Source organism: Cannabis sativa, chromosome 4, assembly GCF_029168945.1.
Source record: "Cannabis sativa cultivar Pink pepper isolate KNU-18-1 chromosome 4, ASM2916894v1, whole genome shotgun sequence".
Lineage (NCBI taxonomy): Eukaryota > Viridiplantae > Streptophyta > Magnoliopsida > Rosales > Cannabaceae > Cannabis > Cannabis sativa.
Genome location: NC_083604.1, coordinates 75,226,348 through 75,242,782, shown reverse-complemented (window position 1 = coordinate 75,242,782; position 16,435 = coordinate 75,226,348). Strand labels below are relative to the sequence as shown.

Below are 16,435 nucleotides of genomic sequence, written 5' to 3'. Positions count from 1 at the left end.
TTTTAATCTAAAAATAATATTATTAGTTGGTCAATATAAAATAATATTTTATTGGTCAAACAAAAATATAATTTGATATTAGTTTTAATATTGTTTGACAACCTAAAAAAAACGTAAGAACAACATAAAATTAATTTTAATAAAACAGAAATAACTACAAATCACATATACAAACACAACCAAAAAAGTATAAAAAATAAACTAAAATATACATCAAAACAACAACAAAACATTTGGACAACCTCTCAAATATGTCTGAAAAACTAAATATATACTCATAATTATAAGACTATTTATTATCTCTTTTGGACAACTCAATTACAACTGAGAAATAACTAGACAACAACACTACTTTAATATGTAAACTAACTAAATATCAATCTCAATAAATCAAAAACAGTGACAAATTACTTATACAACACCATGATACAACAAAAAAAATAGAAAAAATAAATTAAAATATACATCAATATAATTGCACAACAACTAAAAATCACTTACAAAATAACTAGATAACTACTCCAAAATATATCTAAAAAACTAAATATATACTCATTTTGTTTATCTTTTTTGGACAACTCAAGTACAATTAAAAAACAACTAGACAATAACACTGCTTTAAATATCAATATATTTTGTTGACAACCTAAAAGAAACGTAAGAACAACATAAAATTTATCTGAATAAAACGAAAACAACTACAAATCACTTATACCATGACAAATAAACATATACTCAATTTGATCTTCGTTGAATAACTAAATCTCCATGTATAAATAATGAATAATAACCTGAATTTAATATGGAATTTAAATAATTAAGCATCAATACATTGAGTCACACTACTACAATGTTTGCCTTTAGAGGCAGTTTTTTCAACCCCATTTATAAAAAGGGAAGCTAAAGGGTGTGAAAATACCCGCTATGTTCGAAATTGACATTTAGAGGCGGTTTTTTGATAAAACCGTAGGTATAAAATTGCATTATACCATTTAGAGGCGGTTGGAAATTAAAAAAAAACACTTAAAAACAACTATAATGGAGATTCTTTGTGTCTTAGATCGTGACAAGTGTTTTTTTTTTTTTCAAGTGGGAGTGGGAGCTGAAAGATGAGTACTATTGAATTAGCTTAATAAATTTTTTAATGCGTGTGGATGCAAATAAATTTAATGTGATATTTCAAATACAATCAGTTAGACTCAAATCATTTTTGAGCATATAAATTTATATTTTATAAACTATAAATAAAAATAATAATATAAAAAAAAATCAACTATATAATACTAAAATAGGATAGGGCCGCCACTTCTATATGCTTTTTATGGTGCTTAGCCATTTGAGATTCAACCTTCTCACGAAAAAAATATTTTCAAAAATAAGAAGGCTTCATTCCTCAATTACAATTAGCTTCGAAGGTTAAAAGAGATTTTTTACCCATAACAAGAACAACTTTAGAGTTTTTTTTATTAGCCTTTTTGAAAAAAAAAAAAAAAGTAAGAAAAGGGGAAGATAACCTAGAACTAGTTACAACTATAGGTTGTAAACACCTGTATGTGAAATGGGTGCATACTAACTACAAAAAGTGATTTTTAAAAAAAAAAATAAAAAAGGTGAAAAAGAAGTTGATGTGACCCTCATTGTAGAAGATAATTGTGTTGAGAGAGAAAATGTATATAGAAAATGAACAAGGAAATAAAGAGTGGAAGAGAGTTATAGACAAAAATATGCATGTAAGTCCAAATCGTAAAAATGTAATTAATGAAAGTTTAAAAAGTAATGATGAAAATAATGAAGTGTACAAAAGAAGAAGATACGGAACAAAAGTAAAAATGTAAAATACTTTACATTTTAGTCATGAGTTGTAAATTTCTCTTCTAACTTTTGCTATTTTTTTAACAAAAATATTGCCAGCGGTAGTTTTTACTTTTTTACTGTGTTTTTTTTATAAGTTTCATACTACAGTATATTATGTTAAGTTTTCACCGTTGTTCTATTGGTGTTTTTTAGTTGTTCTACTGTTGTTTTGAGTTGTTCTGTTTTGTGTTTTACTGGTGTTTTATAAAAACACAGTATTTTTGAAAAGATTTCCGTATGACAGTATTTTTGTAAAAATTAACCCAAATTCTAATATTTTTGTAAGTTTTCCTTAGAGTTTAGGTCAAACTTTCTTTATTTTAGTCCATCTTATAATCTTAGTGTGTTGGCTATATAGAAAGAAATGAGAGCTTTGTCAACCTAAGTCTTCTAAGTGATTTTGGCCTAAAATTGACAAGAAAAGCTCTCTCTCTATTATTTTTTGTGAAAATATAGCATTTTCTCTTTATCAAAATTGTTCAAGTAGTGAGTTGAGTACCAACCCATACTATTCAAAGTGGTACTCAGATATATGTGGAAGATCGTAAAGATTTGTCACTTTTCGAGTTTAAAGAAGCAATCCAAGTTCATCACTTGACAATATCCTACTACAGAAAAGAATCAAGCATTAGAGTGATTAAATAGAAAAAGTCATTAATTTTCACTGCCATTATTGTAAGGTTTCTTAATCTTATGTGTTAATTGTCATTTTTATGATTTCATATTTTAGGAGGTTATATTATTTATATGATAATCAAACATACATTTTAATAAATTAAAACCCTAATAAAATAAATTCCAACATAAACATAATATACTTAATTATTTCTCTCTACTTTTCTTCTCACTATTCTCTTGTCTTTTTTTTTTCTTACGAAACAACTCAATTCTATCTCTCAATTTCATTTCTTCCACCACTTTTCTTCTCTACGAAAATATAAACAAAAGGGACATCTTTACAAACACAACACACAACAAAAGTTACTTACTGAGAGATGAGAATCATGCTGTTAAGGATTTACTTGTGTTATTTTATAAATAGAAAAAAAGGTTCTAACCAGTTACCAAACTGTATTGCTCGTATTGTATTGTATAATATTATATTAAATTATATTTTACATCATATTTTTATATTTGATATAAATCAAAATTTAATATAATATTTTATAAAAATATAAAATAATAATTTAATATAATACTATACAATACAATGCGATAATACGATACAACATACTAGAACACCCTCTTAAAATAATAATCACTCAAAAACTATTCAAGGCAAAAAAACTTAGTAATATTAAGATACTCAAAATCACTTCAAAAGCAGCATTACCATACATTATATAAATATATATAATATGTACATTACATGTTATATACTCATCACATAGAACTATTGTAGCAGAAAAAACCCACTTAACATCTCATAGCACCACATCAGTACATGACAACATGGTCCACAATCATGGATTCACAAGGTTCTAGTTCAGACATACCACAAACTTTCAATAAGGACTTAGTTACTCAATTTCAATCTTTACTTTCACATCTTTGTATGCCTTGCTTCCACCATTTGCATATTTACTATCTGAACACATTGAAAAATTTGATGCTTTTGGTAACTAAACAAAATTAGATGACTCCCCAAAAGCTGGAATTTATGAATTTAAGCTACTATAACTCACCTTGAGACCATTGGCAACATTCATATTCAGCGAATCGAACTATGGAAACTTCGAATGTGGTTTGAATCCCATCAAGAAGCTCAAAAATGCAGACATCACCAATTTCTAAATTGTAACCCTTTGCGAATTCTCGCCAACCATTGCAGATTCTAGGACCGGGATTCTTGGTTTTTACAGTCCTCATTTTGAATTCGGATGACCAATATCTGCCATTAGGACCGGTAAGAATGACATCACCTTGATTCTTAATGTATGTCATGGCAAACTTAAGTGGTATAAACTGCTCAAACAATTCATGAATGAAAACATTATTAGATGCAGAAAGAAAGAGGAGAAAAAAAAACAGTATTAGATGAAATTTAATGTACTATGAATCTCACAATTTGGTCTTTCCTAGAGTCAACATATGATGGTTGCATAAGAATCTTAAAGAAAGGTTTCTTTGATTGAAAGGGAACTCTTGCAAGAATTCTAGCTCTTTGACTACAAGTCAAACGATGTTGACTTGTTTTCTGAGTAGTAAACATATACATTCACACCACTTCTATTTGATAATCAACTTGAATATTACTCCACCTTCACTTTCATGTGCTGAAAACAAATAACAAAAAAGAGATGATAAAAACATGTCTTGATCCTTGAGTGCTCATTCAGATTTCCCAAATCAATATAATACTCATCAAAATCAACAGGCTTAAGCCATTGAACAATGTATAAGATCAAAACAAATAACAAACCAGAGATAATAACAAATGAGCCAAATAGAGCTAAGAATCATCTTAAACAACTTAATTCTTGGGTACTCAGATTTACCAAATCAATGTAAAACTCATCAATATCGATAGGAATAAAAGGGTAATCTTATCTCAACAATGCCATCATGAAATTCAGAGATAATAGCTTAATGACTTTCCACTAAACTCAGCTTAAGCCATTTAACAATGTATATACATAACTATCCAAAATATAAGGGGGGAAAAGAATCAAGGAAGAATATGCATAAGATCAACTTTCTGAAAACCCCTAACTACAATAGACACATTATCTCAATTGAACCCTTATTCTGTCACCAACAATGATAGAAAAAATCACATTAAAATGAAGAGAATTTTGAGAAAATGGAGAGACCCAGATCAAAATGTGGGATGGTTACTCTTTCCATGGATCACAAGAGGAAGTTGATAGTATAAAAAACCAGAGTAGATAAATCTAAGAGATCCAATCCAAGGGATTTTTTTTGTTTATGTTTTTTGTAATGATTAAAACATAAACACCCACTGTGATTCAAACTTCATGAAAAATCAATCGAAAAACAAGATTAAGTAATGTTTATTGTTTAATGGTAAGATGGAAATATACCCTTTTTACAGCTTCAGTAGATAGGGAAAGGTCGTCGAAAATGAGGGCCACCACCACCATCAAGCTTTTTTTTTTTTTTTGTTATAGAGAAGCCATTGAAATAGGAAAAGGCAGTAGTTGTTGAGGTGTGTAGAGGAGTGTCATACGAAATTTGTGAGTAAATCTGTAAAATGGTTTGTGTATTTTGGTAAAAATGAGAAAAAGGAGTTAAGGTAAAGTTAACTAGGTACACCGACCACAATATAAGTATGAATTTTAGTACACTTTTAATGTGTACTATGAAATGGATCATGAATAATACAAGTCCATTTGGCTGAACATCATTGGTCACATTGAAATTATGCACTTCTCTCTCTTTCTCTCACTCTCTTTTTGTTCTTCAACTTACAAAAATTTGCATGTCCAAATTCCAATGATAGAAAAACACATGGATTTTCCTATTTCTTTTCTTTTCTTTTTTATTTTAAAAAAAAAAATGAGCAAAGTTTCATATGTCTTCTAAGTTCTCACAGATTTCAAAGTTATTTATTTACCTTTTTAGCATTGTTATAAGGCATAAAAATATAAGAGATGAAAATTGAGTGGGTAATAAGTGAATAATGCACTCCAACTCTTTCCTTGTTTCTCATGCTCCGCTTAATTTCAATGGGTTCGGAATAAGGGAATTCTGATTGAGTATGGGGATCTATTGGGTAGCTATTAAATTTAAAATGATTGTAATAAGAAGAAATAATGTAGTGTAATTGAAAATGAAAATAAAAAGAAGATATTGATTTTAAAATAAACAAACATTCTACATAATTTTTATTATACCGTTATTTTTTGAGGTTGATGACTTATTTGTATCAAATTGAATTTTTTGAAAACTTCTGTCGCAAATTTCTCTAAAATTTATGATTAGCTACTTGTTATAACTATTTATGTGTAATTTTATTATTTTTAATAATGGATCTTAGAAATCTTTATATATTAAAAGTGCTCATCTAACGGCATTTCTTAGTTTAACAGAATATACTTAAAAATAAAAGAATATTCTGTTAAATTTAACGATTAGGTTTGATCTCCCGTTAACAAATAAACCCAATAATTAAACCAAAAAATTAAACAATCTTTTAAATATTAATAATCTCTTTTTAAATTAAAAAAAATCATCTTAGCCACATATCTCTCTAACAAACCTATCTTGGGAGAATATTAATAATTTTTTTTTTTTTAAAAAAAGAAAAATATAGATATTTACCTTATATGTTTGTGATTATTTTTAGTTTTATTTTTAATTTTACCACCAAGAGGAGAAGGTTGAAAAATATTAGAATATGAAAATATTATTGGTGCTTATTAGTAATTTACAAAAAATGTGAAAGTCTATAAATATATAGTTGTGTAGCTATTATTAGATATGAAATGAGATAATAGAACTTTTTTCAATTAGAAGATTAATGTACATTTTACTATTAATAACATACATTATTATAACACAATTATGTTTTACTTACTAAATATACTGACACATATTTTATTTTTTTAAAACAAATCGTTCAAATAATTATACTATTTTAATTATTAATTAAAATAAAAAACTAAAATATTAAATAAAACTAATAGTACGTGGCTTGGCACGTAACGATCACCTAGTATAATTAAAAGATTGATACATAAATATATATTATTTATTTGTTTAATTTGTAAAATAATGATAATGTGATAAATCAAAAGTTATTTTAGAAGAGTAAAAGGTAATTTGGTCAGAATGATAAAAGTTTTATTTCATTCCATACAATACCAAATATAATAATTTTTATTTTGTTAGTAATTTTATAGTCTTCATCAAATAAAAGAATAAAAATTACATTATACTCTATTCTTATTCTCATTTTTATTTTATTTTATTTTGTAACCAAATGCCAAATTTTGTGCTAAAAACAAAAATAATAACTAGTCGTTTTTTGGGAGATGATGAATTTGGTAAGTTATAATTTTGATTTGATAGGTTTTTTTTTTTTTTTTGGTAAGGAATAGGGAAGGGGATGAGTGAGGAGTGATGAACAAGTAATCACAATTTTAAATTTGGTCATCGAGATTTTTGGGATAATTTACCAAACAAAAAGGGAAACTGTTTTTTTTTTTCTTTTTCCTGACGTAGTTACTTAATTTTATTGATAAAAGTATATATTTATGGGTAATTTTAAAAGGGTTGTTTTGGTATATTTATATCTATTTCAACATTCATGTGATTTTTTTTAATAATTTTATATGTTATAGTTATTTATCAATTATTTTAGCAACAAAAATAAAATTCAAATATTATTTGTAGGTGACATGGTAAACATTCAAAATATCATTTAAGAAAACATTCAAAATTAATATCTAGCTTAGCAACCCCAATCATAAAATCAATTTAAATAAGATATCGTGAATTGTTAATTGAGTGGAATTGTAATATAATTAAAAATATCTATAATATTTTAAATTTAAATTTAAATTTTTTCATATAAAATATCTACATAATTTTTTTTATTTTAATTCAAAGTTAAACCAATAAAATTAAAAATAGTATTTTAAATTTAAATTTTCTTATATAAAATATCTACATAATTTTTATTTTTAAATATATAATAATATTATAAAATTAATAAAACCAAGAATAAATATTATTGGATACTTCTACAATGCATCCCTAAAAGAAGTCCACCAATACATTCTCCATCTATTTCAGGAGAATGCAACAATAAAATCCTTTTAGAGGAGTGCATTATAAAAAATTTCTATATTATTTAGCTAAAATTTATCAATACAAATGTCAAACAAATTCAAATATTTTCACTAAAATTATCATCTCAATTAAATTATTATTAAATACAAATATAAGTAAACATTTTAAAAATCTAAATGCTATGCTAATTGTGTTCATAAGTAAGAAATGGGGATTTTGGAATCTCCATTGAGACGAAGTATTACAACTTCAAATACAATTTTGTCATTTTCACCCTCAAGAAGAACAAACACACAAACATCACCTACTTCCAAGTTATTCTCCTTTGCAAATTTATTCCATCCACTTCTTAACATTGCTTTTCCACTCATTTTACCATTCTTTTCATATTTGAAATGCATATACCAACTCCTCCCCTCCAAAACTTTGAGTATCACATCACATGAAGTATTTTTTATATATTCTTTTGCAAATGAGTTTGAAAGTGTCTAAAAATTAAGAACAAAAAAAACAATTAATCAAACAATAAAAGAAAACATACAATTGAAATTGAAAATATCTCAAATTAGTAAAACTTACCATTCGATTTTCATACACGAAAGAAGGTTGCATGACAACTTTGATAAATGGACGTTTGGATCTAAAACCATCAGCCATTTGAAGTGCTAAACTTTTTTCATGCCCTTTTAGTTGTTTAACATGTTCTGGAATCTTCGATCTTTTTTTAATTTTTTTACCATTATTTTTAGGTAGAATATCAAGTTGTTCTATCAAGAGAAAAGAGTTAGACAAAATTGACAAAGTGTATAACATAAAAATTGACATATCCAAGATCAAGATTAGAAAGAAAGTTTTCATACCTGTCATTATTGGATTCGGATCATATTGTGGAACATTAACTAATTGAAATTCACTACTTTGCATTCTAGGTTGTGGAAACTCATCAAAAATTTTGACAAAATCAGTGGCATCCATGCTTTCCTTCTTAGGTGTTACGAATTCTATTTCACCATTAAATTTGGCTTGTCTTATAGGCATAGGACATGGCAATGCAAATGCCTTCTTCATTTTGTTGTTGGAAGATGAAACCTCATCACCATTTATAACTTCTTTCTTAGGGGTTAAGAATTCTTTAGTGTCAGGAACAGAAGGATAATTTATTTCTATTGTATTTATATCGAATATAATAACATTAAAGTCAGAATTCCCATCATATCTAAACGTGAGGGTGTAGCCTCTTTTTAGATTATAATGCTTAGCAAATTCTGGCCAACCTTCTTCTAACCAAAATTTTCCATCATAAAATTGTAATTTCATTTTCCATTTATAGTTATCACTTGCAGTCTTAACATATACTGTTTCTGTTGATGTCTTTCTACACTTTTTCATAAAAAGGTAAGGAATCCACTGTAACCCCACACAAAAAAAAATAAATAAATAAATAAATCAAATTCAACATACTAATAAATGACAATAACTTATTATTAGCCTACTTGACATAGTTTTTGCTTATACTTAAAGCTTATATAAAAAAAAAGAAAAGAATTAATCTACTAAGCCCTAACTTAATGATTCCTAATATTTAAATTAGATTCATAGCTATTAGCCTTAACTCATACTATTAGGCAGTCACACTAAACCAGTAATTTTGAGTCTTTCAAAAGACACTCTAAATATAGAAGTTTAATGCTAAATCATCCCAAACTAGTCTTTGTTTGGTCTTGTCATTAAAGATTGTAAAAAGTTTGCTAGCAAGTTTAAAAAGTATTTATTTTTCTTTTATTAAATGATCTATTAATATAGTAGTTCATAATATCGTTAAGGCTGCTACATTATTCTAACTGAATTGCTACCTTGGTTGGTAGCCGAAGTTTGTAATTAATAAAGTTAATTATTCCATTCGAAAAAAAAATCCATCCCAAACTACAATAAAGTCTCCTCTATACAAAGATTGGCAAAACTAAAATTTTCAATAAAACAAATAATGTTTCAACAAAATTTTCTACTCTACACTAATTAGTTGGTTCTTATTAACAAATAAACCCTATAACTAATATACTAATATTTGAATATTTGAGGTATAACTATTAATTAAGAAACTTCATAGATTAAACAAACTTACAATTTTATTCTGTTGTAGGTTGTCTTCTGTAATTATCTTGTAAAAGTGCAGATTTTGGGGACTTTGGGAATTGCCTTCCATTATTAATAATCTTTGAACTTCAGATGAATTCAAAATCAACCATAAACAACGCTGTGAAACTCTACCAAGAACAATAGAAAAACGAAAAAAAGAATGTTTGTTGTTTTTTTCTTTGGGGAAATTCTAGTTTTATGGGTGATGATAGTAAATGAAAGTTTTGATTTGATAGAATATTTTTTTTGTTGGGACTTAGATATGTTTATATAGTATTATTGTATATTTTGATTAGGAATACCGAAGGGAATACCGAATGAGAATTAATTTTTTTTAAAAAAAAGAAACTTATTTTACTTATTCCAATTAATATCGATTTTGTTGTTAAAAAAAAATATCGCTTTTGCTTTGATTTTTTAAAATAATCGTTATCTTTTTTGTTTTTGAAATTTAATTTAATCATTATCTTTTACATTACAACAAACCTAAGTTTCCCATATTTATTTTCACATCAATAAAATATAATTTCTTTAAATATTTTTTATCAATTGAAATTAAGAGAGAGAAAAGATAAAGTGAATTAAATAGACGAAGAAAAATAGAAATAAGTAATAACAATGATAATAAACTTCACTTTATTATTTGCTAATCAATTTATTATTTATCTTTTTTCTGTCAGTCTTTTTTTTAAAAGGTAGTCTTTCAATTATTTATTTGTTTTGTAGTTATTTTAAAATTAATTATTTATATTGTCAAGGGAAGATTCTCTACTTTTTCTCTAATCTATTTTTTTCTTTTTCTCTTAATGAAGTTTTAATTTTATTAATTGTTAATATTTTTTTTCATTTTAAACTATTTTGTCAGTTGATTTTGTTAATTAATCTGCTAATTAGATTCTCGTTCATATTTGATTCCTTGGTTACATTATTATTACTTAATAATTACTATATTTAAAAAAAAAAAAAAAACTAATTCAGATGAATTGGCTCTCTATTTTTACTCTAATCTATCTTTTTTTTTTCTTTAAAGAAATTTTATTGATTATTTAATTTTTATTTTATAATGTATTATTTTGTACTATGAAATTTGTGGTTTGTTTGTGTAAGTTGTGATTTGTTTTGTAACTTATGTAGTAGTATGTTTATGTATCCAGTTTACCTTGTTTGGTATTTATCATGTATAGTAGTTTATTTTAAGTTTATCTTATAATAACGCGAAGTAGCAGTGGAAAACTATCCATTCCGCATAATACAAAAAATAAGTTTTTTCTTCATAAAATAATATTTTGAAATGATTTTAACATTTAAATAAAAATTTCATTTAATTTATAATTACCAAATAATGTGTTATTTAAATTTATATCTTGTTTTTATTTTACTCACTTGGACATCCTAAAATTTAAGTTTTATTACAATTTTTTTTTTTTTAAAAAAAAAATTACTATGTTATTAATTTATATGACATAATTTTAAAACTATTTATATCTATGAAGTTACAAAATTTATTTGTTTAGTGCTTTTTTGATGTAGGTATCAACTTTTCAAACAAGTTCTTGTTGTTTTGGTTGGATTAAGTTAGGCTCAAAGGAATAAAATAAATTACCTTTTTTCGAAAAAAGATAGGCCCAATGGAATTTCACAATTATTTAGAAGGAAGCTATCGCTCTAATAGTAGCTTTGAATTGGTTGCTAAAATTGAATTTCCTCTCAATTCTTTTTAACTCTGAATTGTTTAGCCTTGATCTTTGCCTTTTTTAAAAGATTTTGTTTCTGTAATGATTTAAGCTCTATTAATTATTTTCTTAATTTACTGTCCAATTTTCTTAAAGCGCCCTTTATTTATGCAAATCATTCGGCCAATATAACTATGCATAAATTAGTTGTACACGCACTTAGGATAGATGGTGAATTAATTTCGATGGAGAATTTTCCATCTCTCTTTATAATATACTCAACGCTGTTTTTTTTTAATGAAAATTTGTTCATTGTTCCAAAAAAAATTAAAAAAAAATGACAATAAAATTTTAAAGAAGGGCTACCTTCTCTAGATGTGGCGAGGGATTTGTAGTTCCTTGTCCTTTTTGGCTTTGGTTTATGTTTAGGGATAATTCATGATTATACTCCATCATCATCAAGCTCAATCAATATGACAGTCTTGTGCTGTTTGTTGTTGTTTCATTCTATGGTAATCTATTCATTGTCTTTGAGAAATATGCAAACTCTCCCTTCAAAGCCAAAATGTAATTTTCTTCCAAGAAATCATATCACAAGCTCCTCCACTTGGCACCTGAATTCACTAGTTTGATGTAAGCCTTTTCAAAATCTTCAAAGAACAAGTTCTGATTTTCGGCATACTTTGTTATCCAGCTGCAATCAAAAGAAAGTTCAATTGTTTGACTTCAGCATAATTTGGTTATGTATCTCAATTTCAAGTTTCGATGTAGTGAAATAGAAAACCTTAAACATTCTTCATCCTCAGCAAGAGCTCGATCTGATGGAAGCCCAACCATGCCTGACATGCCACCTGCATGTGATTAATAAATGGCACAATGTTAGAGCATGGTGAATCGAATCTTCCATTGGGTCGGTCTAACCTAAAAGTTCGCTGTGCAACATTGGTCGGTGGAGTTTAATTATGAGGGCTTTAGAAGGTCTGTCAGAGTAATATTTTTTTGACATGATGATTGCTTTCTTTTTCTCATGTCAAGATTTTTCACGTAAATGGCATAATCATCGTCGATTTTTCTAACAAGTAGCTTAAGATATAGTGAGCAAGGACAAACAATGAACCTAGCTAAACATCATGTGGCATCATACAACATACACCTGAATTCATTTAGTTATTCAGTTAAACCAATAATTCGCTATTATAAAACAACAACCATTTGATCCAAGAGAAGCCATCTTTATCTTTGTCATTTGATCCAATGGCGTCCTTTAGATGGGAACAGCTTTTATAAATACTAATAACTCTTCCTTGATAAACCAGGTCTTGTTTTGAGCTAAATATTATAGGACATTGAACAGTTTAACTAACCTGACTTCCATGGTTTCTTGAGAAGAATTTTGAAATATGAATTGTCAAAGACATCCGGGTCTCCAAAACCTTTACTTCCAAGAGTATGGGCTCCAGTCAGAGCTACGAGTTCTTGCGTTCTGAAACCAAAAGCAGAAGCACAATTTGTATCAAACATGTTAGGTAAGCTTAATATTGGTAATAGATTATAATTATGTTAATACCTTGCTCTTCAATTACAGCAGTACTTAAGTGAAGTTTATTAATGAAATGACTAACATAAAGAAACTTCAGAGACAGTACAAGTGTCTTAACTACCACTGCCATTTTAGCTCTTACAAAATGACAGAAATAAAATCAACTTGAGAATAAAACAGTCTTGCGTTATAAGATGACCACAAGAAGAAATAAATTTAAAAATGTATCAAGGATTCAAAATCAACAATATTTTGGGGGATGGATTTAAAATAAGATAGGAAAAATCAGGCAGTTGATACACTAGATTAGTATTTGATCAAGAAAACTAATCCCAAGATCAGAAAAATTGAAATTAAAGTAAATTGACTACTTTAGCCAATGAACATACAAATGTGGAAAATGGTATTTGCTATTTGTAAACTCACGATAAGCCTTTTCTTCGAAAGCTTTCCTTCAGAGCAGAAGCACCGAGAGTTTCAAGAGGAAGCTTCCCATCTGGATCTTCATCCCTAAATAGCACAAAATTGTCATCATGTCAGCTGTGTTCTTCTGTAATAGCAATTTTTTTTTAATAAAAAAACAAATTTTTACATAGTAACTTCATTTTTATGTCAATTGTTTACTTGGAAAAACTTGAACCTTTCATCTTAGAGTTTTAACTTCTTTCTTTCTTCCTTTGTTTGCCGTTGACACATTTGAAAAACAAGATTCGAATTGATAATAACTTTTAAGCCAAAATCTGATTTACATGGTAGAAAATCAAACTTCTTACTTCGAATCCACCCGGCCTAACGCAACAGGAATTGTTGGGCCTCCACATAGTGAAACAGCTTCGGCTCCAGCTACAGCAATCAAATCTGCCCAAGATACTGGAAAAATAATACATCAGTTGTAATACTCTCTTATCCATTCATTGCTTCTGAAACCTTAGCTGCAGCACTAAAAGATAAAAACCTGGCTTTATAGCTTCCACTACACTCTTTGCTTTCTGTATAATCTGAAAAAAATGAACATTTGGAGGAGTTAGTAAGTTTAAGGGGCAGGATTTTTTGTTGGGACACCTAAAAGGTCATTGAAGATATGACTAAAAACTTGACCAAAGACAGATAAAGAGAAGGAACTTGCCTTCACAGGGCCTTTAAGACCTGCATTTTCAGCTCTTTCGAGTTCATAAATGATAGAGCCATTCATACCTCCTGCACAAACAAAACAAAAGCTTATGCAATTTAAGCAGAGAAAACCAACTCTAATAAAACCTTTTCAAACTAAGTCAAAAAATTCCATCAGTAAGAATCGTTAGATCACCTTATTCAATACATGGAGAAGGATCAATGTATAGACATAATGACTAAAAATTAAAAGAAAAAACCTTTATACTTCGATCAAAATAAGCAAAATAAGGAGTCTGAATTTAAGTAAAGCGCCCAACTCATAATTGGCATATTCATTGTGTTGTGCAGGTTTGGCATATTACAAGTGGCATTTCCACTCAAGATTTAAAACTAAATTTGATAAAATTTTCATATTATTCAAACAAATCCTTCACACCCATTACTTCAAATTAGATACCTGAATTGTCATTGATGTCAAAGGTTCCAGCATCATGAAAAACCAGGCGAAGTACACCAGCAGCCCTGCCCTTGGGAACTACTTTTCTTATCTCATCCTTTAAAAGCTTACTATATTCATTGTTACTTATTGACCTTCACAAATATCATGCATAACAAAGAAAAATTCAGCTTAATGCCGTTCAGGTAGCTAGAAATTTGAAACCCTTTTTAGTTTTGAAAATAAAACTTACTCTGCTGCTTTTACAGAAACACTATCCAAGGATTCATACAGAGGAATAAGAAATGGCAGTGTGGCAGTAAATACTAGTCCCCTTCTGTTCCAATTATGATCCCCAACTGCCACTACAAGAAAATTTTCAATCCAAACAAAAAGTAACACCACTAGAAGAACACTGGGAAGATGTCCAAAGACTTAATTTTTGTTTTTCTTTTTTTCTTTTCATCTGAACTATTTTCTAAGCAACCAAACAGGAAAGAGTGGGAAGAAATTAAAAATGAAAGCTTGGATTGGAAGCTTTACCTGAAGTGTGGGTGGAATAGGAGGCAGTGGGAAAAGTTGGACCAAAATAGAAGGCGGAAGAGGGTGAGCGGAGGAATGTGGCGGGAATTTTGATTCTGCGGCGGAGGGAAGCGGAGAATGACGGAGGAGCGACAACGGCGCTGACGGATGTTGGTGAAGCCATAGCCAGCGCTCTTATTAACTATTTATTTATTTATTTATGTATTATTTGGACTAATACATGAAGAGCTGTGTTCTACTCGCCAGTCGCCAATATAGATAATCTTATTATACGTGTTTTTTTTTTCTCTCTAGAAATAATATCATCCAAATTAATTTTGCTAAAACAATTGTTATATATTATTGGGTGATTCTACAATGCACCTCCTTAAAAGGATGTATTGATGCACCCTTAACTTATTTCGGCATTCAGAAAAAAAATTTAATCTAATTTTTTTTCATATTCATGTACGTTATAGCTATTTAAGATATCCTACAAAATTTTGAGAAATTCGGAATAATTTACAATATAGAAAACAATGTTCAAACACTCTATTTTACACGCGTATAAAATAAAATAGTCACGCGTGCAATACAATGTTTGAACATAGTTTTCGGCATGTTAAACTTTTCCAAATTTCTTAAAATTTTGCAGGATGTCTTAAATAACTATAACGTACATGACCATGAGAAAAAATTTGACTGAAAAATTATTTCTGATGCTAAAATTGATAGAGGTGCATCAATGTTTCCATTTTAAGGGTGTGCATTGTAGAATTTTCCTATATTATTTTATTTTGATAGTTTTTTCTTTTTTTGGAATATTCATCGAACTTTATAAATAAAAATTGTCAAACTCAATAAAAACATGGGAAAAATGTAAAATAAAAATGCAATCTGATTTGAGCCATATTCACATTTTGATCCAACTTGAACCTTCCGAATAATAGCTTTATGTTTTGACAATTTTGTTTTTAATTTGATGAAGAAATTTTTTTTTCCAATTTTATTAGGGAAATTTCAATTTTTGACCCTAATAATACAATCTATATCAAAATTTATACCCCTTTATAATTTGTACAAATTTAGTCCATTAATTACATGAACTTCCCATTTTACCCTTTTTTTTTTTTTAAAAAAAAAAAAAAAAAGCTAAAATCTGAAAGTGTATTTCTCTCTCTCTCTTCCCTCTTCCCTCTCTCTCGTGCACCACTCTCTCTCTCTAGGAAAAAATTGAAAAATTTATGAAAAAATTTCCCTCTATCCGTCCCACTCTCTTTATTTGTTGTTGCATGGTTGTTTTCTCGGTGGGTGTTGGTGGAAAACCGAAGCACAATACAACATCACTCAAGAATCTTACACCATTATAATGGGTAAGTTGCATTTTAAGCATTTTGTTTGACT

At 27.9% G+C, this 16,435-nt stretch overlaps 3 protein-coding genes across 6 annotated transcripts; all 3 read right to left on the bottom strand.

Annotated features, from left to right (window-relative positions):
• Nucleotides 1-3,166: 3,166 nt before the first annotated feature.
• LOC115712337 (B3 domain-containing protein REM19) lies at nucleotides 3,167-5,125 on the bottom strand. 3 transcript variants are annotated; one of them, XM_030640610.2, is made up of 4 exons: nucleotides 4,899-5,125; nucleotides 3,920-4,130; nucleotides 3,540-3,819; nucleotides 3,167-3,442 (listed from the first exon to the last, which is right to left on the bottom strand). In XM_030640610.2, exons 2-4 carry the CDS (start codon nucleotides 4,070-4,072, stop codon nucleotides 3,375-3,377), a joined length of 501 nt encoding a protein of 166 aa, XP_030496470.1. In that variant the 5' UTR covers nucleotides 4,073-4,130; nucleotides 4,899-5,125; the 3' UTR covers nucleotides 3,167-3,374. The 3 variants fall into 3 exon arrangements, with proteins under 3 accessions (XP_030496470.1, XP_030496473.1, XP_060970499.1); XM_030640613.2 differs by lacking the exon at nucleotides 4,899-5,125 and adding an exon at nucleotides 4,668-4,875; XM_061114516.1 differs by lacking the exon at nucleotides 4,899-5,125 and adding an exon at nucleotides 4,693-4,875.
• A 2,225-nt stretch (nucleotides 5,126-7,350) lies between these two features.
• Nucleotides 7,351-10,296, bottom strand: LOC115713768 (B3 domain-containing transcription factor VRN1-like). Its single transcript, XM_061114512.1, has 2 exons — nucleotides 8,191-10,296; nucleotides 7,351-8,099 (listed from the first exon to the last, which is right to left on the bottom strand). Exons 1-2 carry the CDS (start codon nucleotides 8,998-9,000, stop codon nucleotides 7,806-7,808), a joined length of 1,104 nt encoding a protein of 367 aa, XP_060970495.1. The 5' UTR covers nucleotides 9,001-10,296; the 3' UTR covers nucleotides 7,351-7,805.
• Nucleotides 10,297-11,645: 1,349 nt separating this feature from the next.
• Nucleotides 11,646-15,367, bottom strand: LOC115711955 (putative L-ascorbate peroxidase 6). 2 transcript variants are annotated; one of them, XM_030640154.2, is made up of 10 exons: nucleotides 15,053-15,367; nucleotides 14,763-14,868; nucleotides 14,531-14,664; nucleotides 14,087-14,157; nucleotides 13,916-13,958; nucleotides 13,734-13,830; nucleotides 13,387-13,470; nucleotides 12,785-12,903; nucleotides 12,205-12,271; nucleotides 11,646-12,114 (listed from the first exon to the last, which is right to left on the bottom strand). In XM_030640154.2, exons 1-10 carry the CDS (start codon nucleotides 15,213-15,215, stop codon nucleotides 12,012-12,014), a joined length of 987 nt encoding a protein of 328 aa, XP_030496014.2. In that variant the 5' UTR covers nucleotides 15,216-15,367; the 3' UTR covers nucleotides 11,646-12,011. The 2 variants fall into 2 exon arrangements, with proteins under 2 accessions (XP_030496014.2, XP_030496013.2); XM_030640153.2 differs by having other exon boundaries at nucleotides 14,763-14,874; nucleotides 15,053-15,355.
• Between the last annotated feature and the right edge of the window lie 1,068 nt (nucleotides 15,368-16,435).